Genomic DNA, 27,368 nt, shown 5'->3' on the forward strand with positions numbered 1-27,368 from the left:
GGAAACTCAGCCAGATGAGTGGGGTATAAACAATAAATTATTATTAGTAGTAGTAGTATTATTATCATCCCGCTCAACCCCCAGCAATGCATACAGGGAGGACACCAAAGGAGTGAGGAGGGGCAGGGTTGGAGAAGACGACCTCCAAGCCCTCAGAAAACCCACTCACCTGGTAGACTTCTCTGCCAGCTCATCTCCACGGCTCGGGGTCTGGGAAGGAAGCTGGGGGCCTGTTCTTCCGGCACCCGGTCGCAATTCCTCGCCTCACAGCAGCTGCAGATGCTTCGAGGACCCTCAACAGGAAGCCAGCTTTGGGGAGAAACGGAGAGCATGAAAGATCAGGCAGATCCCCCTTCCCACCTCCGCTTAACGCCCGTGATCCTTTTTGCAGAAGACCGATGTGGGGATCAGGGACACGGGTGGCACTGTGGGTTAAAGCACAGAGCCTAGGACTTGCCAATCAGAAGGTGGGCAGTTCGAATCCCCATGACGGGGTGAGCTCCCGTTGCTTGGTCCCTGCTCCTGCCAACCTAGCAGTTTGAAAGCACACCAGTGCAAGTAGATAAATAGGTACCACTCTGGCGGGAAGGTAAACGGCGTTTCTGTGCGCTGCTCTGGTTCGCCAGAAGCGGCTTAGTCCTGCTGGCCACATGACCCGGAAGCTGCACGCCGGCTCCCTTGGCCAATAAAGCGAGATGAGTGCCGCAACCCCAGAGTCGGCCACGACTGGACCTAATGGGTGACACCTGGCTTGAGAGCAGTACATGTGAAAAAGATCTAGGAGTCTTGGTTGACCACAAACTTGACATGAGCCAACAGTGTGACGTGGCAGCTAAAAAAGCCAATGCAATTCTGGGCTGCATCAATAGGAGTATAGCATCTAGATCAAGGGAAGTAATAGTGCCACTGTATTCTGTTCTGTCTGTCAAGACTGGCCCGTACGGGCAGGGGTACCTTTACCTTTACCTTTTATTCTGTTCTGGTCAGACCTCACCTGGAGTACTGTGTCCAGTTCTGGGCACCACAGTTCAAGAAGGACACTGACAGAACTGGAACGTGTCCAGAGGAGGGCAACCAAAATGGTCAAAGGCCTGGAAACGATGCCTTATGAGGAATGGCTAAGGGAGCTGGGCATGTTTAGCCTGGAGAAGAGGAGGTTAAGGGGTGATATGATAGCCATGTTCAAATATATAAAAGGATGTCACAGAGAGGAGGGAGAAAGGTTGTTTTCTGCTGCTCCAGAGAAGCGGACACGGAGCAATGGATCCAAACTACAAGAAAGAAGATTCCACCTAAACATGAGGAAGAAGTTCCTGACAGTAAGAGCTGTTTGACAGTGGAATGTGCTGCCAAGGAGTGTGGTGGAGTCTCCTTCTTTGGAGGTCTTTAAGCAGAGGCTTGACAACCATATGTCAGGAGTGCTCTGTTGGTGTTTCCTGCTTGGCAGGGGGTTGGACTCGATGGCCCTTGGGGTCTCTTCCAACTCTAGGATTCTATGATTCTATTCTATGATTCTATAATGGTCAGGGGTCCCTTTACCTTTAATGTGGGGGTCAGGTGGGGTTGCTATGAGGAATTATGAAAAATCAAGCAAGCCGTTGTGTCCACGATGAAAGCATGGCGTTGACTGGGTTTGATTCACTGACAATAGTTTCTGATCGAATCCCACAAGCCTCTCCACCTCTGGCAATTGGATCTCTATGCCAGAACGGCACATATAAGCATTCTAGGACACAGACCTGTTCTCGGTTAGTTCGCCAGGCATCCTGGACCATAAAGATGATAGTTAGCTTTGATGTACCTTTCCTTGGTTTTGGTAACGGTAAAGGTAAAGGGAGAAAAGCAATGACAAACCTAGACAGCATCTTAAAAAGCAGAGACATCACCTTGCCAACAGAGGTCCGTATAGTTAAAGCTCTGGTTTTCCCAGTAGTGATGTATGGAAGTGAGAGCTGGACCATCAAGAAGGCTGATCGCTGAAGAATGGATGCTTTTGAATTCTGGTGCTGGAGGAGACTCTTGAGAGTCCCATGGACTGCAAGAAGATCCAACCTCTCCATTCTGAGGGAAATCAGCCCTGAGTGCTCCCTGGAAGGACAGATCCTGAAGCTGAGGCTCCAAGACTTTGGCCACCTCATGAGAGGAGAAGACTCCCTGGAAAAGACCCTGATGTTGGGAAAGATGGAGGGCACAAGGAGAAGGGGACGACAGAGGACGCGATGGTGGGACAGTGTTCTTGAAGCGTCCCTAGGGCCCTCTAAACTATGGTTATTCATGGAGCTTAAGGTCCTCTGCAGGGCAGACCAGGAGAGGCGGCCCTGTAAATAGTGAAAAGGGCTTCAGGAATTGGGAAATATGTGTTGTGCGTCTCACAAGCGACTCACGTGCTGGTGGCAACGTCAAAGGAGCAAGCCTTGTTCCGGACATCTGGCGTTTGCTCGGCTCGCGTTACCTTGAGGTGGCAAATCACGTACAGCTGGAAGGGAGAAGGCAAGAGGTTAAAAAGGGCTTTTGGGGCGAGGGGACAGTGGTGACAGGTGTCAATCAACTGGTGGCATCCTTATTAATTGCAAGGATATCCTGCCTTTTTCTCAAAGGAACTCAACGAGACAGGTATGGTTCCCCCTTTCCACAACAACCCTGCGAGGTAGGCTAAAGCTAACCAGCTCCCGGCGAGCTTCCTGGCTGCGTGGAAATTCAAACCCGGGTCTCCAAGGCCCTAGTTCTCATTTGATCCCCACCCAAAACCACTGTGGGATAGAGGTGGGGCTGAGAGGCCGCGACCGGCCCCCAGGGTCACACCCTGCGAGCTTCCTGGCTGAGTTGGCGCGGGGATTCGAACCCTGCTCTCTCCCAGGTCCTAGTCCAGTACTCTAACCATTGCACCACACCGCCTCTCTGATTTTAGGGCTTGCATAGGGCACGGGACTCCCGCAAGCGCTGCCCATCAGAAGTTGGGGCAAACCCACCTCGACCCAATCGGACCTCCATTTACCCTACAACTGTTTGATTTCTTTAGTTTAGACCATTTATATAGCATTTAAGTTTTAAGTTTTAAGTTGTAATCATTCAACTTGTTTTTATTATTGCTTGCTAGCCGCCCTGAGCCCGGCCTTGGCTGGGGAGGGCGGGGTATAAATAAAATATTATTATTATTATTATTATTATTATTATTATTATTATTATTATTATTATTATTATTATTAAAGTCAGTGGATCTCCCAAACCCAGCTTCCCTTGGTTCCATAAAACCATCCCCCATAAAAAAATACACCACTCAGAATAATAATAATAATAATAATAATAATAATAATAATAATAATAGCAGCAGCGGTCTGCATGATCCGGCTAAGGGAGAAAATAAAATTCCAGCCACTCAGAATTATGGTAATTGGAAAAGAGAAGTTGATGAACTATACAGAATTGGCAAAAATGACAGATTAAGATCAAACGACAACAGCAGCTTTGGAAAAAAATGCGAACCATTTATATTATACTTGCAGAAACAAAGATAGTCGATACTTGATGGCAGGATTTGAATAAACATTCACATTATTAGTATGAGAAAATGTTTAGGAGATAGGGAAATATTATGGTATATTTGCTTTTACTTTTATGTCTTTAGGTTTGGCGTTATGTTATTAATAAGCGGAAGTTTGGGGGAAGCCTAGAAGGGGAGGCAGGAAGGAATATATAGTAAACGTTAAGAATTTGAGATGTATGCAATGAATGAAAAAGAAAAATGAATAACATTTTTAAGAATTAATTGAAAAAACCCAAGTGAAGCTATTTCTGACCCGTGCAAGTAACACAGCTGCCTCCAGGGGGCAGTGCAGTCCATTTCGCAAAACCCACCTAGGCCATCCTGTTGCCCACCGGGCGCTTTGAACTATAACTCCCATCCGCGCCAGGTGGACGAAAGCTCTAGGGACGCCGGTCCCACAAACCCGTGGGCCCAGTTAAGGCCTCCCACACTGCTGAACCCCACCTGCTCACCATATTCCTGGAGTCCCCGGCAAACCGGAAGGCGTCCACCGTGAAACGTAGCGTCTCCTCGGAGACTCGGGGTGCGAGGAACGTAGACGAGACGCCCTCTTGCCTCCCGTCCACCAGGCACCTGCGCCAAAGGGAGAAATCGTCACCGACTTTGGGGACTGGAGGGTGGCAGAAAATTGACTGTTTCCCCCAGATTTCATTCATTTATTAAATTTGTTGACCACCCTTCGCCCGAAGACCTTAGGACGGCTTTCCTTTTGTCCTCCTCCTTTCCCGGAGAAAAGGAAAGGAAATTCTGATGGTGAATTTCTGTTTCCAGAGACTCCACGAGGTCAGCCTTTACACTAGATTTCCCACCTACCTTTTCCCTTCCTTGGATAATAATAATAATAATAATAATAATAGTTTATTTATATCCCGCCCATCTGGCTGAGTTTCCCCAGCCATTCTGGGCGGCTCCCAATCAAGTGTTAAAAAAAATACAGCACTGAGGATACAGGATTGAGATTTTCTCGGGTTTCCCCCTGCGATTTAACTGGGTTTTTTCCTTTTCCCACGGAAAAGCTGCTCTTTAGTGCTAAATCAGAGCAAACGTCAATCTCCAATTGACCATTTGTGGCAACTGAGCTCTAAAGAGTGGATTTTTCCAAAGCTGTAGGACAAGAGAAGGCTGGATAAACCCTCTCTTATTCTTTAGGCGTGTTAGGAAGCACCGTGCTGATGGGAGGTTAAAGTCCTGACATAATAATAATAATAATAATAATAATAATAATAATAATAATAATAATTTATTATTTATACCCCGCCCATCTGGCTAGGTTCCCCCAGCCACTCTGGGCGGCTTCCAAAAAAATATAAAAATACTGTAATACATCAAACATTAAAAGCTTCCCTAAAGAGGGCTGCCTTCAGATGTCTTCTAAAAGTCTGGTAGTTGTTCTTCTCTTTGACATCTGGTGGGAGGGAGTTCCACAGGGAGGGCGCCACCACCGAGAAGGCCCTCTGCCTGGTTCCCTGTAACCTCACTTCTCGCAATGAGGGAACTGCCAGAAGGCCCTCGGTGCTGGACCTCAGTGTCCGGGAAGATCGATGGGGGTGGAGACGCTCCTTCAGATATATCCGGAGATGCCGTCAGGAATCGAACCCAGAACCTGCTCTGCACACAAAACAAACGCTCTATCCCCAAAGTCACAGACCTTAGCGGGGAAGAGGCTTTTCTGCTCAAGGCCTTTAGATTGCTGGGCAAAAGATTACTAGCCAGACAGAAGGCATATTCCTATGTTTCCAAGCAAGGGAGCTGGAGGGCACCCTGAGGTCATCCAGTCCAACCCGCCGCAATGCAGGAATCCCAGCAGAAGCAAAGCCTCAGAGGGTCATAGAAATAACAATTTTGCTCTGAGCGCTGCTGAAACAGGGATTCCTGGCTTTGGGCAGCCCATCTCCCCCCATTCAGGGAGCACTTTAATCATCCGTTTCCCATGTGGTCTTTGGAACTCCCTGCCACTTGATATTAGATAGGCACCTCCCTTGTACAACTTGATGCACCCTCAAATCTCTTTTCTACTTTGGCAAGCCAGCACCTGGACAATGAAGGCGACTTGGCCTGTATATTGTTAATTTTATGACATTTTATCAGTTTAAAAGTCCAGTTTGTGGGGTTTTTTGGCTGCTTTTAAATGCTTTTAAATGAATAGGCTGCTTTTAAATGAATAGGGTAATGCCGTTGTGTGTGAACTGCTCAGAGAATTGTTGTTGTTACCGTATTGGCCCGAATATAAACCGCACCCACAAATAAGCCGCAAAAAAGAGAATAACCGAATATAAACCACTCCCGAAATCGCTGCAGTTGGTAGAATTGTAACTCCGAGCCAATTTAAGCCTTCAGTCTCGCAAGCCCAGAAAAGTTACCATACAATCGGCTGAAATCGAAAATGCTATTCAATTGCTACAATCCCACAGGTACTCAAGCCCGCAAATTGGCAACGAAACCATTCTTCTGTTCCGTTTTACCGTACGTCTGTTCCAGCAGCGATATCGTAAAAAACCATTTTTTGTTAGGTTGCGAATTCAAGCCCTGCTTTAATAATTTTTCAGGGTCGGAATTTTTTTGGGGGGGGGGCGGAGAGAAAGCGCGGCTTATATCCTGGCCAATACGGTATTCAGGATGGAAGCCAGACTGGGGATAGCTCACCTGGTAGAGCGCAAAACGGGTTGCGGGTTCGAATCCAACGATTCTACGATAAAACTTACGAAATAAAACAGTCATGCAAGATATTTCCTTACCCGTTGGAGTCGACAATGGCATACGTAGACCCCAGAGTGGCTTCCGGGCTGGCGACGCAGCTGTCCACAAAGAGCCTTAGGGGAAGGTGGTTCTCCGCCTCGACTTGGGCTTGCAGGTGCAGGATCTCACCCAGCTGGAAGCGAGACGATAGCCGCTCTCCGCTCCAGTCATCTTGGTGGCACGAGAGGGTGAATGGGTTAATGCTGGCTCCCCAAATCATTTTTATTTTTTAAATTGCAAGCACAGCAGAAAAGAAAAGGAAATAAACTTTTCCAGCTGACAGTGTGGTTCATTGCAGTGGCCTGTGGAACAGCCTGCCACTTGAGACTGGGCAGGGAGGGTCCCTTACTGAGCTGAAGGCCAGATTTAGGCTGGATGAGGCCCTGAGCTACTGAAGATAATGAGGCCCTTTCTATGTCCAGCTGTTCTTTGTCGACAACAAATTGTCGCTTTTTTGTTGTTGAATATATGCTTTCTGGTAATTTATGGACCTAAAAAGAAAAGTTAAGAAATTTGACTACAATTGGAATATTGTTTTTGAATAATATTGGAAAACTGCTACATTTAGTTACAAGGAAATTCAGATAGGAGGGACTAGAGGAAGTCAAGTAATAAGTTTATGAGGTTGGAAGTGTAACTAATTAATTTGTATTGTTTATGTGTTTGATGTTATATCTTTTACTGCTATTTCCTTTATTTTTCTTCTTTTTCCTTTTATTTGTTTTACAGTATGTGTTATAGTTGTATGAAAATCAATAAACATTACTGGAAATAATTTATGGACTAACAGGTATCAAAAGCCATTTGCACATCGCAAAATATGTACTTTATCAAAGTGATTGTTGAAGCGAAATACAATTAAGTAGAAGTATATTAATAGTGAAGTAATTATTAAGCTCTAACTTAAAATGATTTTTAATTCATAACTTAACGCAAACATTTAAGGTTTATGATTTCTCTATTTCCTTCTGAGGAAACTGAATAGTTCAGTGGAACGGCGTCCCATTAAGGCTTTGTTCAGTTCTAGGTTTTTTCTAATTTTTTCCTTAAACTTCTTGATTTTTGTTATTTAGGTTAATTCTAGAAGATAATATTTCTAGCCGATTACTTCTCGTTTCAGGGATTTTCATGGTATTTCACCTGTTTCATGTAATTTCGCGGTTCCATGACTGTCTTTTTTTCTACCGGCTTCAGGAAAGAAGCCAGCATTTCATAAAACAATTTTGCTGCAAAGGTTAGGAACAGGAGTGAGAGGGCTAAACAGAGCTTGTGAAGAAGAAGGGACCCCAAGGGTCATCTAGACCAACCCGCTGCAAGGCAGGAATATGCAGCTGTTTCGTGCAGGGTTCGAACCCACAACCTTGGCCGACGCAGCTATCCTGCATTCAAGAGCTATTAGCCAAAACGGCCAAGCAGAAATTCCATTTTCAGAGACAGCAAACCACAGCGATGTTTATAGGCTTTGGGGGTTATCTGGCTGTCCCCTGTCGGAGGCAGGAGACTTGGGCTAACGCACAACTTTGCATCTTTTAAGCCCTGGTGCGCGGCAGACCTGGATCCTAACCAGACCTGTTTGGGGGCTTTGAGCTAGGCCCTTTCCGCACCCCGAATCTACCCTCTTCCTTACCGTTCATGAGCCGCAACGAGAACCCGAGCCTCGCTTCGGCCGACACGGTGGACCTGAAGGGAGCCCAGGTGGGCTGGATGGCCAGGCTGGAGACATTGCCTTTCCTGGAAACCGGAAGAGAAGCAGCTGAGAACCCATTCTGAACACCGTGGGGCACCTAGATGCCATCCAGACTGACCCGCCACCCTCGGGAGCGAGAAATCGCTTCCTGCTCTGCCCATTACTGCTCGCTGCTCCCAGACATCTAGAGGGTTGGCAGAGCAGAAGGTAGGGAATCCTCTACAGTGGGAGGAGCCACAGCCAATAATGGGAGGAGCTAAAGGCCTCCATCCACAGACATTTAAAGAGGTATCGGACCACTTTAAACCATCCAGGCTTTCCCCCCAAAGAATCCTGGGAGCTGTAGTTTGCTAAGGGTGGCAAGAGATGTTAGGAGAAAGAACCCCCCCCCTCTCTCTCTCTCAGAACTACAATTCCCAGAGCGCTTTAACTATCAAGACCTCTTGCCCAGGGTACTTTGGGAATGGGAGCCAACATGGCGCCCATTGGATGTGGCTGAACTACAACTCCCATCATGCAGCAGGCTGGCAGGGGTTGATGGGAGGCAGCTCCCAACTCCCAAGAGGACCAGAATAAATTATTTATTATTATTATTATTATTAATAATAATAATAATAATAATATATTATTCATACCCCGCCTATCTGGCGGCTTCCAATAAAATACTAAAATACAATAACCTATTAAACATTAAAAGCTTCCCCAAACAGGGCTGCCTTCAGATGTCTTCTAAAAGTCTGGTAGTTGTTTATCTCTTTGACATCTGGTGGGAGGGAGTTCCACAGGGCGGGCGCCACCACCGAGAAGGCCCTTTGCCTGGTTCCCTGTAACTTGGCTTCTCGCAAGGAGGGAACTGCCAGAAGGCCCTCGGCGCTGGACCTCAGTTTCCGGGCAGAACGATGGGGGGTGGAGACGCTCCTTCAGGTCTACTGGGCCTTTGAGGCCGTTTAGGGCTTTCAAGCTCAGCACCAACACTTTGAATTGTGCTCAGAAACATCCTGGGAGCCAATGTAGGTCTTTCAAGACCAGTGTTATGTGGTCTCCCAGTCCCCAGTCTAGCTGCCTCATTCTGGATTAATTGCAGTTTCAGGGTCACCTTCAAAGGTAGCCCAACGTAGAGGGCATTGCAGCAGTCCAAGTGGGAGATAACCAGAGCATGCAGCACTCTGGCAGACAGTCTGCGGGCAGGGAGGGTCTCATCCTGCATCCCAGGTGGAGCTGGTAGACAGCCGCCCTGGACCCAGAATTGACCTGCGCCTCTATGGACAGCTGTGAGTCCAAAATGACTCCCAGGCTGCGCACCTGGTCCTTCAGGGGTACAGTCACCCCATTCAGGACCAGGGAGTCCCCCACACCTGCCCGCCCCCTGTCCCCCCAAAACAGTACTTCTGTCTTGTCAGGATTCAACCTCAATCTGTAATACAGTAAAACATCAGACTATAAAAACTTCCCTAAACAGGGCTGCCTTCAGGTGTCTTCTAAAAGTCAGATAGTTGTCTATTTCCTTGACATCTGGTGGAAGGGAGTTCCACAGGGCGGGCGCCACCACCGAGAAGGCCCTGTGCCTGGTTCAGGCCTTATGCACTGACCGAGGCTGATGAAAGCCGTAGCCCAAAATAGAGAGACAAAGGACAGCAAATTGTGGAAGAGTTTCACCTGTTGGATTTCTGCCTGATCTACCACTCTTTTAAAGGTATAGACTCTCTCCTACCCATGAAGCGGCGCTATCTTCTCTGTGATTCCGGCATTGATGGGGGTTGGTTTGGATGACCCCCGGAGGGCCCTTCGCACCCTACAATTCTGTGAGTCTACAAACAGAAGCCAAGGGCTTGCTAGGGTGAAAAAAGCCTTGCTTCACCCCACACTCAACCGGCAGCCTTCCTCACCTGGGGTAGTGGCACTCAATGGGTATCTCCGCAGCGTTGGTCCTGGTGATTATGGGATTGGAGGAAGGCGACGGCTTGTGGAAGAGACTCGTTCGGTAGATCAGCATTTCTGGAGTCATCTGGAAGCAAAGGGAGATGGGTTGCCTTTCAGAGCTTTTCCTAGGACTTACTACAGGATCCGTCCATCATGATAACTTTTATCTATCCCGGAAACAAGGTGGCTCCTCGCCGGCCGTTTTTGGCAAAGGATGAGGGCCCACTGAAAGGCCCCCATCCCCTGGGACAGTTTTCCGGCCAGCCCCACTGAAAGCTACGGAGCTCAGGAATAAAATAATAATAATAATAATAATAATAATAATAATAATAATAATAATAATAATTTATTCCCCAGGCACTCTGGGCGGCTTCCAACAGAATATTAAAATATAAAATATAAAATATTAAAATATAATAATAAAATAAAATAAAATAAAATAATAATAAAGTCTGAGATGAAAGCACCTTGCTTGTTTACCTGGCCAAACCCCCAAAATCTAAAACCGAGGAAGACAGAGACCGACAACCCCTACGTCTCCCAAACAGTTCCCTTATGGGTTACTCGGAGAGTAAAAGGCAGCCCGCCCTGTCCAGGGTCTCTGCCAGATCTCAGAACGGCACGCCGGTCCCTCCCAGCAGCTTCCAGTTTAATAATCATAATAAAAAAAAAAATAATATTTATACCCCGCCCTCCCCAGCCAAGACAGGGCTCAGGTCGGCTAACACCAGATATAAAACAATGGCTTGAAACACAACTTAAAAAACAAGATTAAAATACAACATTAAAATTCAGGGTTGACCTGTGGAACTCCCTGCCGCAGGAGGCGGCGGTGGTGACCGCCGACTGAAATGGCGAGGACTGGGCAAATTCATGGAGGAGCAGAGGGCTGTTTGTGGCTGTTATGGGCCTGATCCTGCAGGCTGTTTTTTGGCGGGGACAGGGAGGAGAATGCTATTTGTGGAGGGTTAAGGCTATCATCGAGTGGCTATCCCACCAGCTGCAGGCAGCAATGAAAGTGGCTGGGAAATGCAGGAGGGGAGCGTTGGGTCTTGGGTTCGAATGTTGCCTGCGGCTTTCCCAGTAAGGGCGTCTGGTTGGCCGCTGTGGGGACAGGAAGCTGGGCTAGCTGGTGGCCTGATCCTGCAAGGCCTCCTCTTGCATTCCTATAAACCAGGGGTCAGCAAACTTTTTCAGCAGGGGGCCGGTCCACTATCCCTCAGAGCTTGTGGGGGGCCGGACTATATTTTTTTGGGGGGGAAATGAACGAATTCCTATGCCCCACAAATAACCCAGAGATGCATTTTAAATAAAAGCACACATTTTACTCATGTAAAAACATCAGGCAGGCCCCACAAATAACCTAGAGATGCATTTTAAATAAAAGCACACATTTTACTCATGTCAAAACACCAGGCAGGCCCCACAAATAACCCAGAGATGCATTTTAAATAAAAGCACATATTCTACTCATGTAAAAACACACTGATTCCCAGACCGTCCGCAGGCCGGATTGAGAAGGCGATTGGGCCGGATCCGGCCCCCGGGCCTTAGTTTGCCTATCCATGCTATAAACAAGGCGTGTCCAAAGTCCATTTTGGGGGCCTAATCCGGGCCCTGTAGCAGTTAATTTCCTGGGGTAAAATCCTAAAGAAACCTCAACTACTTCAATCCCCCCAAAAGTCAACAACTTTGGTCAGCCCCCGTGGCCCTTCGCTTCATCAAATCTGGCCCTCTTTGGAAAACGTTTGGACACTACTGCGTATAAACGTTTAAGCAAAAAACCCCCAAAGTTGACAAACACACAATTCCTTGTTTTTAGTAAACTCCCATTAATTAAGTAATCATTGATCTTAGCCCTTGCAAGCCAGATTACGCTAGTAGGATTGCAAGAAGTTTTGTAGTTAAGTGTGATTTAATAAGGTGAAGATTTATGTTCGTTTAAAAAACTTTTTGGAAAATTAATTTAAAAAATTCAACAAAAGAAGAAGTAGTTTTGTGAGGTGGAGTATTCGAAATATTACAAGACAGACTAGGAAAAGAGTTATTAATTAAGGATAATTGATTTGATAAGGTGAAGATTTATGTTTATTTAATTTTTTTCCGGAAAACCAATTAAAAAATTCAACAAAAAAAGTTTTCTGAGGTTTAGTATTCAAAATATTACAAGGAAGACTAGGAAAAGAGTTATTAATTAAGGATAATTAAATGTTATATAAAAATTAAACCTCCTGCTCCTTTCAATGGGGCTGGCCTGGGAGACCCACCCTCCCAGGGGGTTCTGCCCCATGTTGCTCAACATCCCTGGCACCCCATTTTTATGCTGCACCCCTCAAGTAGGACCCACCCCCCTCCAACCCCCCCAAACGCTTCCATCCCAAAGAACCCAAAGCACCTGGACCACGATGCCACATTGATGGAGACCCGCCTCAAAGAGGACCACGTCAGTGGTGCCAGCGGCAAAGGATACCGGGGCGCACGAGGCTGTCCCCAAAGTCAGATCTGCGGGGGCCACCAGCCTGCCCACCCCAAAGAGATCACGGTGAACGGCCACCACCAAGCGGTGGGGCTCGCAGGAAACCTTCACGGCATGGGGCGTGGCAGGAGCAGCCCTGGAAAAAACAGAGGAAGGGGGCAAGGGGACATGATCCGAGGTCTCTGGCTCCCACCAGGCAGGACTCTGGGGGTCAGCAAAAGTCCCCTGGCAGAAAAAAACGCCCCACAGCAAAAACAGCCCCATCGCAAACTCCTGCCCCATAGCTGCAACCCCGGCGCGCAATGAAGCTGAGAGCCAAGCGATTGCGCTTTTATACTGCTTTCTGACTCCGCCCACAGTCACATGACTTGAGCAATTAAGACCCGCCTTGTCCTGCCCTCATTCCTCCAGGGTCCTAAAACCCACAGGGTTTTTTTATAATAATAATAATTTATTATTTATACCCCACCCATCTGGTTGGGTTTCCCCAGCCACTCTGGGCGACTTCCAACAAAATATTAAAATACAGTAATGCACCAAACATTAAAAGCTTCCTTAAACAGGGCTGCCTTCACCTGTCTTCTAAAAGTCTGGTAGTTATTTTTCTCTTTGACAGCTGGTGGGAGGGCGTTCCACAGGGCGGGCACCACCACCGAGAAGGCCCTCTGCCTGATTCCCTGTAACCTCACATCTCGCAATGAGGGAACTGCCAGGAGGCCCTCGGAGCTGGACCTCAGTGTCCGGACTGGACAATGGGGGTAGAGACGCTCCTTCAGGGATACTGGGCCATTGGGGCCATTTAGGGCTTTCAAGGTCAGCACCAACACTTTGAATTGTGATCGGAAACGTCCTGGGAGCCAATGAAGGTCTTTCAGGAATATATGGTATTCCAGTCCCCAGTCTAGCTGCCGCATTCTGGATTAGTTGTAGATTCTGGGTCACCTTCAAAGGTAGCCCCACGTAGAGCGCATTGCAGTAGTCCAAGCGGGAGATAACCAGAGCATGCGCCACTCTGGCCAGACAGTCTGCGGGCAGGTAGGGTCTCATCCTGCGCACCAGATGGAGCTGGTGGACATCTGACCTGGACATAGAACTGACCCGCGCCTCCATGGACAGCTGTGAGTCCAAAATGACTCCCAAGCTGCGCACCTGGTCCTTCAGGGGCACAGTTGCCCCATTCTGGACCAGGGAGTACCTCAAACCTGCCCGCCTCCTGTCTCCCAAAAACTTCCGTCTTGTCTCCCAAAAGCTCCCAAGTACTTCCGTCTTGTCAGGATTCAACCTCAATCCATCCATCCATCCTCCAACCGCCTCCAGACACTCACACAGGACCTCGCAACGCCCCATGGGCTGATCGCCGAAGAATGGATGCTTTTGAATTCTGGTGCTGGAGGAGACTCTGGAGAGTCCCATGGACTGCAAGAAGATCAAACCTCTCCATTCTGAAGGAAATCTGCCCTGAGCGCTCACTGGAAGGACAGATCCTGAAGCTGAGGCTCCAAGACTTTGGCCCCCTCATGAGAAGAGAAGACTCCCTGGGAAAGACCCTGATGTTGGGAAAGATGGAGGGCACAAGGAGAAGGGGACGACGGAGGACGAGATGGTGGGACAGTGTTCTCGAAGCGACCAGCATGAGTTTGACCAAACTGCGGGAGGCAGTGGAAGACAGGAGGGCCTGGCGTGCTCTGGTCCAGGGGTCATGAAGAGTCGGACACGACTAAACGACTAAACAACAACAACATCCTATAATTCCTAACAAAAAAAGCAATGCAGGAATTTTTTGCCCAACGTGGAACTCGAACTCATTACCCTGAGGTTAAAAACCTCCTACTCTACCAATCAAGCTATTCTAATTTTTTCACCTCTCAGCTAAAAAAAATCCTTGATTTAACCCCTATGTGGTGTTCAGGATTAAGGTCCTCTGCAAAGATTTATTTCTTGGTTTTTTTTTCTAAACCTTATGCAAAGAATATTTTTGCATTTTTAAAGTGGACATGGTTCTGGTGCTGGTTCTCTGCAGGTTTGTTCGGTCCAACTGAGTTCAAATGGATATGCAGCCCAATCCTAGGGAGGTTTACTCAGAAGTAAGCTCAAAGAGCTTGCAGCCCGTGACACCAGTAAAATTGGCCAAAATGTATAAATGTTGGAAATGTAAAGAAAAAGAAGGTACTTTTTACCACATGGGGTGGGATTGTAAGAAAGTAAAATGCTTCTGGGAAATGATATATATAATGAGATGAAGAAAATGTTGAAATATACATTTGCAAAAAAAAAACCCACAAGCATTTTTACTTTGCATTGTAGGTACAGAAATGAATAGACAAAAATCTGTTTTTATATGCAGTTATAGCAGCGAGAGTATTACTAGCCCAATGATTGAAACAGGAAGAATTACCAACAAAGGAGGAATGGAAAATAAAACTGATGGAGTATGCAGAACTGGCAAAATTGACTGGGAGAATTCAAAACCAGAAAGACCAGGACTACCTTAAGGACTGGAATAAATATATGACTTATTTGAAAGACAATTGCATTAATGTAACCTCACTTTTAGGTTTACAAGAAGTTTGGTAAGGGGGGGCTGTATAAATTATTGTAAAACGATTTCGGAAGGAAATAATTTGGAAATGAAGTTGAAAAGCATTAATTATAATAACAAAACACAAGAATAGATAGCAGATTTGAAAATCACTTGACAGAATTGATGGAAGCCTCAGGCTATAATAGCCAAAATGAAGGTGTTGTGATGTGAAGTTTTGTTTGGAAAACATATGCAAAAATTAATAAAAATGATTTATTTTTTTAAAAAGAGAAAGATTTCAGCCTGTGGCTCCTTTGCAAGGAGACGAAATTCTATCGGCTATTTATCACACATTATTCATTCGTATTTGTTTGCAGGGAGGGTTATAAAATATTGCACTGGTTAATAGTCACCCCAAACTTTCCAATATACTATCAGTTTCCTTTATTGCAGGAAGTCTGACACATTTGGAAATAGAAGGAATCCACTTTAACTTTGCAGCCTGAAATTGCCAGGATATGATTGATTGGGGGAAAAACCTACCTGGAGTTTCACCTGAGAGTCACAGGTGTAGCCAATGGTCAGGATATTAAACTTTTCAGGTCCTTCCAGAGAGGTAAACTTTTAAACAGATCCTTCAGATCATCTATTTCACACATTTTATACACAGTTGGATGGTAATATTTTTTTTAAAAAAATCAAAGCGGTTTGCCATTGAATCAATTAATGGATGAAAATTATAAATTTGTGGAATATAAAGCTTTGCAAGTAAAGTACGGATTAACCAGTGAAACACAATGGCAATATATCCAATCGAAACATATTTGCAAAGGTGGTTTGGCCCTGACGCTGTAGCAGCATTGAAAACACCCAAGCTGCTACAAGATTTAATCCTGGAAGTCAATCAATGAAATTTTATTTTTGAGATATTTGTAGAATTGTAAATCTGTAGAGTGTGAAATTATGGGATATAGTGATGGTTGTGTTGTGTTTTACCTTCCCTGAGAAGAGAAACTGACCATTAAACCAGTCTGGGAGGGGAAATGGGGGTGTTTGTGGGCCCGCTAACAACTTTCGGCATCATGAACAAACTACAGTTCCCAGAATTCTTGGCGGCGGCGGCGGGGGGATGCGCTGACCACAGGGGTCTGCTTTTAAGGTATGATATGGATGTGACAAGGCTGTATATTGTCTCCCTGGTTATTTAACTTATATGCAGAATTCATCATGCGAAAGGCTGGACTGGATGAATCCCAAACCGGAATTAAGATCGCCGTAAGAAATGTCAACAACCTCAGATATGCAGATGACACAACCTTGATGGCAGAAAGTGAGGAGGAATTAAAGAACCTTTTAATGAGGGTGAAAGAGGAGAGGGCAAAATATGGTCTGAAGCTCAGCATCAAAAAAACGAAGATCGTGGTCACTGGTCCCATCACCTCCTGGCAAATAGAAGGGGAAGAAATGGAGGCAGTGAGAGATTTTACTTTTTGGGGCTCCATGATCACTGCAGATGGTGACAGCAGCCACGAAATTAAAAGACGCCTGCTTCTTGGGAGAAAAGCAGTGACCATCACCTCTGCTTAAAAAGCAGAGACATCACCTTGCCGACAAAGGTCCGTATAGTAGTTAAAGCCATGGTTTTCCCAGTAGTGATGTATGGAAGTGAGAGCTGGACCATAAAGAAGGCTGATCGCCAAAGAATGGATGCTTTTGAATTCTGGAGGAGACTCTGGAGAGTCCCATGGACTGCAAGAAGATCCAACCTCTCCATTCTGAAGGAAATCAGCCCTGAGTGCTGACTAGAAGGACAGATCCTGAAGCTGAGGCTCCAAGACTTTGGCCACCTCATGAGAAGAGAAGAATCCCTGGAAAAGACCCTGATGTTGGGAAAGATGGAGGGTGCAAGGAGAAGGGGACGACGGAGGACGAGATGGTGGGACAGTGTTCTCAAAGCTACCAGCATGAGTTTGACCAAACTGCGGAAGGCAGTGGAAGACAGGAGTGCCTGGCGTGCTCTGGTCCATGGGGTCACGAAGATGCGGACACGACTAAACAACTAAACAACAACAACAAATGTACAAGGCAAATACATACATACGGTCAGTATGTAAACCATGTGTCTGAAGTAGTATGGGAGAGCAATCCTGAAGCCACTTGCACTCTCCCAAATTGACCTCAAATGTTTCTCTGCAAGGAGGAGGAAATGGGGAAAGCCTCTCCATTGCCTTTTCCTTATGTGAAGAAATTAATGGACTATGCAGAATAGGACAAAAAAGGATTCGAAACCTGCAGGACCAGAGATTCACAGAAGATTGGAAGAAATATACGAACTATTTGAAGAGCAACTGTAACCAACAAATTACGCTAGTAGGACTACTACAAAAGGTTTTGTAAGGAGAAATATACAAAGTGTTACAAAGTAGAAAAAGATAGAGATATTGGTTCTGAGTTTGAAATGTAAGAGGGAAAATAAGAAATGCATACTGAGAGATTAGATTGGAAAATTTTCAGACAGGACTGATGGAAGTCAAAAAAAGTTGAATAAGATGTAAAAGTATGTTTAATTACTGTTGGAAATGATATGTTAAAAAACTAATAAAATTTAATGAAGGTGATGGACTATATGGAATTAGCGGAAATGACTGGCAGAATCCGAGATCTGGGAGAAGAGTTGGTGGAAGAAGACTGGAAGAAATTTAAAGACTATCTGCAGAAACATTATAAAATTAATGAATGCTAAAATGATGTTGGATTGGAAATAAGTGGTATTAGCAACAAAGTTAAAAAGAGTATGCAATAAGTGAATTGATAATGGGTGAAAACATAGAGTTGTAATATGTTAAGATATAGAGTTAAGATAAATAGAGTTAAGATAAATAGAATTAAGATAAATAAAAGAGGGTAAGGATTTGCTGATCTGATTATGTAAATGGGAATACAAAAAGGGAAGGTGTGAGGAGGTCAGGAAAATAAGGATATGAGCTTTAAAGTTAGCAAAAGAATAATGGATTTTTTTTCTTTTTATTTTTATCTATTTTCTGTGTTTTTTTGTATTTTTCTGTTTTGTGTTTTTTCTTCTTTGTTGTATCTTGCTAAAAACTTATATATATATATATATATATATATATATGCTTTCGTAGATTTTCACGGGTACAGGAATGCAGGTTTTGGTGTCCTCGGGTGTCTTCCCGTGTAAAAGTTGGGGTGTCTAGGCGACGTTTCGACGAGGTCTCACTCGAGGTCTCACAGCTCGCCCCTATACACGAAGCCAAGCCAAAGCACAACTAAGTGCAATACAGCCATCTTCTCAGGAAAACTCTTCACAAAGTTCAAGAGGTCAAGACACAAAGACTTTAGCAACTAATCCACACCTAATGACCCACCTAAGTGGTACTCAGGATATCACTCAAGAAATCACTCAAGGTATCTCTCAAGTAATTAAGGAACAAAAGAAGAAAAGGCACACTAGCCTGGGAACTTCCTCTCTGCCCAGAACATTGGAGGCTAGACACCACACCCCCTCTACAGTATTTATAGGAACTCAAACATTGAGATCCCGCTCTGTTCCAGTAACAAGAAGCCGAAAGCACCAGCCTGAAGATGACGAGTGAGACCTCGTCGAAACGTCGCCTAGACACCCCAACTTTTACACGGGAAGACACCCGAGGACACCAAAACCTGCATATATATATATATATATATATATATAATAAAAATTTATATATATATAAGAAAAGACCTTAATTATTATTTTTTACACCAACCATCTGAAAATCCCCCCCCAACTTTCTGTGGGGTGGTAGCATTTTGGAAAGGCCGCTTTGGGGAGAAACAATATTGACAGAGCAAAGGTCATTGAGTGATTGGGAACAGGATGAGGGCCTGAAATTTTTGACTTGGAAAAAGGAGGGAGGAGGTAAAAGGGGGGCACCCAGGCCACCCCAGACGCCCCCAAACCTCGCCCCCACCCCTCTTCCGTGGCAGCTCGCCCCGTGGCAATCCTGCCCCCTGGGCACTCGCCAACCTGCCCACTTTTGGTTGTGGGATTTGGTTGGCGCCGATTGGGAAATTGGTTCGTTGGCAGGTCGTGATTTTGTCCAAACTTTGCCCAGGTCGACGTTTTTGACGGGGAGAAGAGGGAGCTACGATTTTCGGAAGCACCCGTGGCCCCCCAACTCGAGAGCGACCCGGTGAAAGGACCCCCTCCGTGCCAGGGAGATGACAACTTCTTTTCCCAAGCAAGTAGACATCTGAAGGCAGCCCTGTTTAGGGAAGCGTTTAATGCTTAATAGGATGCATTTTCATGTTTTAATCTTGTGTTTTAATCTTGTTTTTTAAGCTGTATTTCAATCAATTGTTTTTATATGTGGTGTTAGCCGCCCTGAGCCTGGTCTTGGCTGGGGAGGGTGGGATATAAATAAAATTTATTATTTTTATGAAGATTACCCGCTCTGGGGTCCCACAGCTAATTCTCCCCTGGTCTCTTCGCTGGCCCAAAGAGGACTAATTTAGCCAGCTAGCCCTAGGGATCATCTAATGTTTACTGGATGGATTTCCGCCCTAAATTGAATTTGTATTCTGAATTTATTGTTATTCACGTTTCATACTGTATTTTATGCTGTTTTTTCATTGCATCATTTAAGTGTTTTAAATTTGTTGTTAGCCGCCCTGAGCTTGGGAAGGGCGGGGTATGAATAAAAATTTATATTTATATATTATTATAAAAAAGAATATATGGGCGGAAAGAACACTGGGCGAGAAAAGGTAAGCCCAAAGAAAGGGAAAGCGAGGGAGTAGTCCAAGGGTTGCAGAGTTGAAAGGGAACCCCAGCGGTCATCCAGCCCAACCCGCTGCAATGCAGGAAAACCCAAGTCCCCGTTTGTCTTTGCAGCTTTCAGGTCCCACCGGATATTCCGCCTCGCTCCACCTCCATCGACATGGACCCTCCTCCTGAACCCAGCGTGGCCAAAGAGTACGAAGATCTCCAAAGCCTGGATGTGCCAGGTGAACGCGGGCAGCACTTCGGGAGAGGTACGCAGGGGGGATGGAGCGGGGCCGGCCCATCGGACTGGGTGTGGGGAGGGCCGGATTTAGGTTTGACGTGGCCCTCAGCTACTGAAGGTAATGGGGCCCTTTCTATGTCCAGCTGTCCTTTGTCAACACCAAATTGTCACTGTTTTTGTGTGTGGAATATATACCGTATTTTTCGCTCTATAGGACGCACCTTGTTTTAGAGGGGGAGAACAAGAAAAAAAAAAATCTCCCCCTCTCTGCCCAGCGCCCCTTCAGCGAAGTGGCAGGAGGTGCTGCGCAGAGAGGGGGAGAATATTTTTTTATTGTTCTCCCCCTCTAAAACAAGGTGCCCTTCAAGGTGCGTTCAGTCGCCTTCAGTGCCGACCCTTCTCGCTCTCCAGGCTTTGGAGAAGGCAACCCGAAGCCTCAAGAGCGCGGCAGGAGTTTCCGCTGCGCTCCAGAAGCTTCGGGTTCCTTTCAACCTGCTCTTAGGGGCTGGCGGGGGGAAGCCCACCGCCAGCCCCAAAGAGCAGGTCGGGGAGCAGCAGAAAGGCGCGCAGTCTTCCCGCTGCTCCGCGAGCTTCTTGGGGCTGCCGGGGAAGGCCGGGTCCCCCCCCCCAGCCCCATAGAGCAAAGAAGTCAAGACAGTGAGCAGGATGCATCCCACTGGCTGTCTCGGCTTCTGTCATAGCCCCGCGCAACCTCTCCGGCAGGGAGAAGCTGCGCATGGCTATGGCTTCTTTAGCCCCGCACAACCTCTCCGGCCGGGAGAAGCTGCACACAGCTATGGCAATACCCCCACCTCCCGCAAAAGCCCACAGGAGCCGCGCACCGTTTAAGGAGCGCACGGCTCCTGCGGGCTTTTCTACGAGGAGCGAGAAGGGACTGACTGGCCGCGTCAGTCCCTTCTTCCTCCTGGGGAAAAGCCCGCAAGAGCCGCACGGAGCCTGTGTGCGGCTATTGGTGGCTTTTGAAGAGTGACTAGTGGGGTGCCACAGGGTTCTGTCTTGGGCCCCGTCTTATTCAACATCTTTATCAACGACTTGGATGATGGACTCAAGGGCATCCTGATCAAATTTGCAGATGACACCAAACTGGGAGGAGTGGCTAACACCCCAGAGGACAGGATCACACTTCAAAACGACCTTGACAGATTAGAGAACTGGGCCAAAACAAACAAGATGAATTTTAACAGGGAGAAATGTAAAGTATTGCACTTGGGCAAAAAAAAAATGAGAGGCACAAATACAAGATGGGTGACACCTGGCTTGAGAGCAGTACATGTGAAAAGGATCTAGGAGTCTTGGTTGACCACAAACTTGACATGAGCCAACAGTGTGACGCGGCAGCTAAAAAAGCCAATGCAATTCTGGGCTGCATCCATAGGAGTATAGCATCTAGATCAAGGGAAGTAATAGTGCCACTGTATTCTGCTCTGGTCAGACCTCACCTGGAGTACTGTGTCCAGTTCTGGGCACCACAGTTCAAGAAGGACACTGGCAAACTGGAACGTGTCCAGAGGAGGGCAACCCAAATGGTCAAAGGCCTGGAAACGATGCCTTATGAGGAACGGCTAAGGGAGCTGGGCATGTTTAGCCTGGAGAAGAGAAGGTTCAGGGGTGATATGATAGCCATGTTCAAATATATAAAAGGATGTCACATAGAGGAGGGAGAAAGGTTGTTTTCTGCTGCTCCAGAGAAACGGACACGGAGCAATGGATCCAAACTACAAGAAAGAAGATTCCACCTAAACATTCGGAAGAACTTCCTGACAGTAGGAGCTGTTCGACAGTGGAATTTGCTGCCCAGGAGTGTGGTGGAGTCTCCTTCTTTGGAGGTCTTTAAGCAGAGGCTTGACAACCAGATGTCAGGAGTGCTCTGATGGGGTTTCCTGCTTGGCAGGGGGTTGGACTCGTTGGCCCTTGGGGTCTCTTCCAACTCTATGATTCTATGATTCCTGCCTGCCTCCCCCCTGCATTCGCTCCATAAGACGCACACACATTTCCCCTTACTTTTTAGGAGGGAAAAGTGCGTCTTATGCAGTGAAAAATACGGTATGGTATATGGGCATTGATGGATCTCATAGGTATCTCAAGCCATTTGCACATCACAGGCATACTTCGGGTTACAGCCCCTTCAGGTTGTGTTTTTTCGGGTTGCCGAAACCCAGAAGTACCGGAACGGGTTACTTCTGGGTTTTGCCGGCTGCGCGTGCGCAGAAGCGCCGAATCACAACATGCGCAGACGCGGGTTGCAAACGCTGCGGGTTGCGAACGTGCATCCCGCACGGATCACGTTCACAGCCTGAGCATCCACTGTATGTATTTTATCAAAGTGATTGTTGAACTGAAATACAATTAAGAAGTATATTAGTAGTGAAATATTCTTAAGCTCTAACTGAAAATGATTTTTAACTCATAGCAAACGTCATAATGCAAACACATTGGCATTGGGCAATAACAAAGGCTCCTTTAGAAACACAATTTACAAGGGCTCATCATCCAGTCTCTAGAAACTTGCTATAACATGAAATGATAATAGGTGTAATATATGGTGCAAACTACAAACAATTATAGGGACGCGGGTGGCGCTGTGGGTTAAACCACAGAGCCTAGGACTTGCCGATCAGAAGTCGGCGGTTCGAATCCCCATGACGGGGTGAGCTCCTGTTGTTCGGTCCCTGCTCCTGCCCACCTAGCAGTTCGAAAGCATGTCAAAGTGCAAGTAGATAAAGAGGTACCGCTCCGGCGGGAAGGTAAACGGCGTTTCCATGCGCTGCTCTGGTTCGCCAGAAGTGGCTTAGTCATGCTGGCCACATGACCCGGAAGCTGTACGGCCAATAAATCGAGATGAGCGCCGCAACCCCAGAGTCAACCACGACTGGACCTAATGGTCAGGGGTCCCTTTACCTTTTTGAACAATTATAAATAGCAGAATGTAGGCCCCATATATATAGAAAGGAGCAAACCCGTGATATTTGAGGGAGCAGGCTAGCAGGCGGGGCCCATGACTTACATCCTAGGAGCCTATACAACACAAAACCCTGTTCCTGTAGGTAGGTTTTATTTTATTTATTTTTTATCTTATATTTTGGAAAAGTACATCCAAGTTTTTTCCTTTAAATTTTTGGGGAGCCCCCAAGAGAGTGGGGCCCTATGCTATAGCTTGTTTGGCTTATACATGAATCTGGCACGGGGTGTGAGGGGAATTTGGCCTGGGGAGAGAGCAGGGCTAAGCCTTCCTGTTACACGGACTACCCGCCACTGGAGAAAGTCGGCTGCTTTCTTCTGGAAACGGCCAGTGCTTGGAAATGGACGTTAACGAAGGTCATAGAATTGTGGAGTTAGAAGGGTTCCCCAGGGATCATCCAGCACAACCCCTTGCAATGTGGGAATCTCAACTGAAACTTAGTCCTCTGTCCACTTCTGGGCACCTCTGTTTTAGAAGGAGATTGACAAGCTGGAACATGTGCAGAGGAGGGTGACCAAGATGACCAAGGGCAGGCACCCCCAAAATTGGCCCTCCAGCTGTTTTGGAACTACAGTTCCCATCATCCCTGACCACTGGTCCTGTTAGCTAGGGATGATGGGAGTTGTAGTCCCAAAACAGCTGGAGGGCTGAGTTTGGGGATGCCTAAGGGTTTGGAGCATGGATAGGCAAACTAAGGCCCGGATCCGGCCCAATCGCCTTCTAAATCCGGCCGGCGGACGGTCCAGGAATCTGTGTGTTTTTACATAAGTAGAATGTGTCCTTTTATTTCAAATGCATCTCTGGGTTATTTGTGGGGCCTGCCTGGTGTTTTTACATGAGTAGAATGTGCGCTTTTTATTTAAAATGCACCTCTAGATTATTTGTGGGGCATAGGAATTCGTTCATTTCCTCCCCCTAAAATATAGTCCGGCCCCCCACAAGGTCTGAGGGACACTGGACCGGCCCCCTGCTGAAAAAGTTTGCTGACCCCTGGTTTGGAGCCTGATGAGGAACGGTCGAGGGAGCTGGGGATGTTTAGCCTGGAGTAGAGGAGACTGAGAGTAGACCCACGAGCCACCCCTCTTTTTCTCCCCACAGCGCTGCCTCCGTTCCAGTCGCCCTGGCGCCGGATCTGCCCCACCAACCGCCTCGTCTTGGTCCTGATGGGATTCTGCATTGTCCTGACTCTCTCGGTGGCTTTGCTGGGCGTCCAGAGTGAGTGATGGGCGTCACAGCATTGGGGGAAAGGAATCGGGGGATTGGGTGTGCAGAATCCGGCTTCCCCAACCTGGTGCCCTTGGCCTCCAGATACCTGGGACTGCACCCCGCATGGGCATGTTGAATTCTTCAACTTAGGAGGTCCTTAAAAGTTGTGAAATGGCTCAGGAATTCCATTTTGGTTAGATGAATATGAATTTAGTTTTGCTTGGTAAGTAAGATGTGTGGGAAATTGCAGAGAAATCATTAGAAAGGATTGCCACCTACTTGCAGTCATATTATTATTATTAATTATTATGATTTAGCATTGCTCGACATTTTCACACAGAGAAAACATTTGCTTAGTTTGGGAATCAAAATGGTTCCAGGTCGGTCTTCCTGTGCTGATCTATGTACGTGCTACGTTGGTTATGAACATTTAACATATATCTAAGACCTCAAAAGGGACGCGGGTGGCTCTGTGGGTTAAACCACAGAGCCTAGGACTTGCCGATCAGAAGGTCGGCGGATCGAATCCCCGCGACGGGGTGAGCTCCCGTTGCTCGGTCCCTGCTCCTGCCAACCTAGCAGTTCGAAAGCATGTCAAAGTGCAAGTAGATAAATAGGTACCGCTCTGGCGGGAAGGTAAACAGCGTTTCCGTGCGCTGCTCTGGTTCGTGAGAAGCGGCTTAGTCCTGTTGGCCACATGACCCGGAAGCTGTACGCCGGCTCTCTTGGCCAGTAAAGTGAGATAAGCGCCGCAACCCCAGAGTCGGCCACGACTGGACCTAACGGTCAGGGGTCCCTTTACATTTACCTAAGACCTCAAAATTCCTATCACACTGTCCTGAATCTCTCAACATTCATCAGATGCCCACATTTCCAGGGGAATGTTATCGCCTGGCTCCTAAAGACATTTGTGTGTGTGTGTGTGTCCTCCCTCCTTCCCTTTTCTCTTTTTTGAAAAATTAAAAAAGGACCCCTGACCATTAGGTCCAGTCCTGGCCGACTCTGGGGTTGTGGTGCTCATCTCGCTTTACTGGCCGAGGGAGCCGGCCTCCAGCTTCCGGGTCATGTGGCCAGCAGGACTAAGCCGCTTCTGGCAAACCAGAGCAGCGCATGGAAACGCCATTGACCTTCCTGCCAGAGTGGTACCTATTTATCTACTTGCACTTTAATGTGCTTTCGAACTGCTAGGTTGGCAGGAGCAGGGAGCTCACCCTGTCATTGCAGGGATTCGAACCACCGACCTTCTGATCAGCAAGTCCTAGACTCTGTGGTTTAACCCGCAGCGCCACCCGCGGCCCTTTTTTTGACAAATTAGATGCAGAATGGTATCTCTGCCGGATTTTGTTCTGGGGTTTTTTGGGGGAAACCCAGCTTCCTCACTGATTAAAAAGTTCCTCTTGAACCTTCGCCCAGCTTCCTCCCATCGCTTCCAATTGCTCTGACCTTAAAGTGCTCCGACCTGGAGGAAGGGATTTCGAAGCTATGAAACTGCCAAAATGGAAAAAAATTCATTACAGAGCTCGCCTGGGACGCTGCCTTCTTGCTCCCACTGCGCCAATTAATTAACTTAGCCTTGCCAAGACGGTGGTTTTATCATCGCTGTTCCAAGGGCCCCAAAACAGCTTATCTTGCACACATCGTCCTCTTAATTGAATTGCCGCCACCTGCGTGTTTTTTTCCCTTTTCCAGTAATAAAATTTGCAAAGTCTTGGGAGGTTGGGAGGGCAGGGCATATAAAATAAAATAAAATAAAATAAATAAAATAACATAAAATAAAATAAAGAAATGCGTCTGCAGGCAAGCTACCTGTCTGGAGACAGGGAGAAGGATTCCCTCTAGCCCCTTTAATATAGGTCACTGATAAAAATATATACCGCATTTTTTGCTCTATATGACTCACTTTTTCCCTCCTAAAAAGTAAGGGGAAATGTGTGTGCGTCTTATGGAGCGAATGCAGGCTATGCAGCTATCCCAGAAGCCAGGAACAGCAAGAGGGATCGCTGCTTTCACTGCGCAGCGATCCCTCTTGCTGTTCTGGCTTCTGAGATTCAGAATATTTTTTTTTGTGGTTTTCCTCCTCCAAAAACTAGATGTGTCTTGTGGTCTGGTGCGTCATATATAGGTTTTGCAGCGCATGGACACACACCCCAGAGAGTCTGCAAGGCAGGGGCCATGGCTTGAAGTGTGACTGATGAGTGTGCAAAAAATGGATTGTGCAAAACAGGGACGTGAGTGTGCAAGATACAGGAGAAGGGCAATTTCTCAGCTGTAGCTGTTAACGGAGAAATCTGAGGGCTCCCTTGGGCAAGAAACAAGGACCCCAGCCAGGAATACTGGAGCAAAACAGCAGCCATTAGGCTTGGTCTTTACTGAAGACTGTCACGACAGGACTCCCACCTGCCACCAGGTGGAACAAGATGGAAGGCCCAAACAAAAGAGAACCCAAACTCTTATTAGCTGCTAATACCCATGTTGGGGATGCGGATGGTACTGTGGGTTAAACCACAGAGCCTAGGACTTGCCGATCAGAAGGTTTGTGGTTCGAATCCCTGCGACGGGGTGAGCTCCTGTTGCTCGGTCCCTGCTCCCGCCAACCTAGCAGATCGAAAGCACATCAAAGATAAGTAGATAAAGTGCAAGTAGGTACCACTCTGGCGGGAAGATAAACGGCGTTTCCATGCACTGTTCTGATTCGCCAGAAGCGGCTTAGTCCTGCTGGCCACATGACCCAGAAGCTCCCTTGGCCAACAAAGCGAGATGAGCGCCGCAACCCCAGAGTTGGTCACAACTGGACCTAATGGTCATGGGTCCCTTTACCTTTAACTAATCCCTATGTTACACCCCCCAAACTACATCACTCATACATCATGGTTACATCATGAAAGGGGAGGTCTGGTGGCCGTAATCTGAGCATCCTGGACCCTGCCCCATGGTACCCCTTGCCCTCCACCAAAACACCCATCAAGTGAAACAAAAGAGATACCGGTATTTACATTTCCCTGTTTCCCAGCCACATTAATCACAACCTTTTGTCTTCATCTGGGTTTGTTATTTCTGGCATGGCTACCTGTCTGGCACTCAGGTATCAGGATGCCAGGGATTATCACTCAGGCAGAGGGGCTGCGGAGTAGCTGAACTCACAGGTCTCCTGTCTTCCACTGCCTCCCGCAGTTTGGTCAGACTCATGCTGATTTCCTCCAGAATGGAGAGGTTTGATCTTCTTGCAGTCCATGGGACTCTCCAGAGTCTCCTCCAGCACCAGAATTCAAAAGCATTCATTCTTCGGCGATCT

The 27,368-nt window shown here is 46.9% G+C and overlaps 2 protein-coding genes across 2 annotated transcripts in view; one reads left to right on the top strand and one right to left on the bottom strand.

Moving 5' to 3' along the window:
• The window catches only part of LOC310828979 (asialoglycoprotein receptor 1-like), a 40,295-nt gene that overhangs the window by 437 nt on the left and 12,490 nt on the right, over window positions 1–27,368 (top strand). The window contains exons 2-3 of the mRNA XM_083707104.1: window positions 19,779–19,918; window positions 23,969–24,085. Coding sequence (XP_083563230.1) covers window positions 19,825–19,918; window positions 23,969–24,085 — 211 coding nt within the window. The 5' untranslated portion in view covers window positions 19,779–19,824. The remainder of the gene's footprint in view (window positions 1–19,778; window positions 19,919–23,968; window positions 24,086–27,368) is intronic.
• On the bottom strand, window positions 49–12,711 carry LOC310828909 (zona pellucida sperm-binding protein 3-like). The gene is made up of 7 exons (XM_083706943.1): window positions 12,283–12,711; window positions 9,854–9,972; window positions 7,908–8,011; window positions 6,280–6,451; window positions 3,997–4,117; window positions 2,385–2,476; window positions 49–309 (listed from the first exon to the last, which is right to left on the bottom strand). The coding sequence occupies exons 1-7, from the start codon at window positions 12,643–12,645 to the stop codon at window positions 153–155; spliced, it is 1,128 nt and encodes a 375-aa protein (XP_083563069.1). The 5' UTR covers window positions 12,646–12,711; the 3' UTR covers window positions 49–152.

Source organism: Podarcis gaigeae (assembly GCF_964106915.1).
Source record: "Podarcis gaigeae genome assembly, chromosome: 13".
In the NCBI taxonomy this organism is placed as follows: Eukaryota; Metazoa; Chordata; class Lepidosauria; order Squamata; family Lacertidae; genus Podarcis; species Podarcis gaigeae.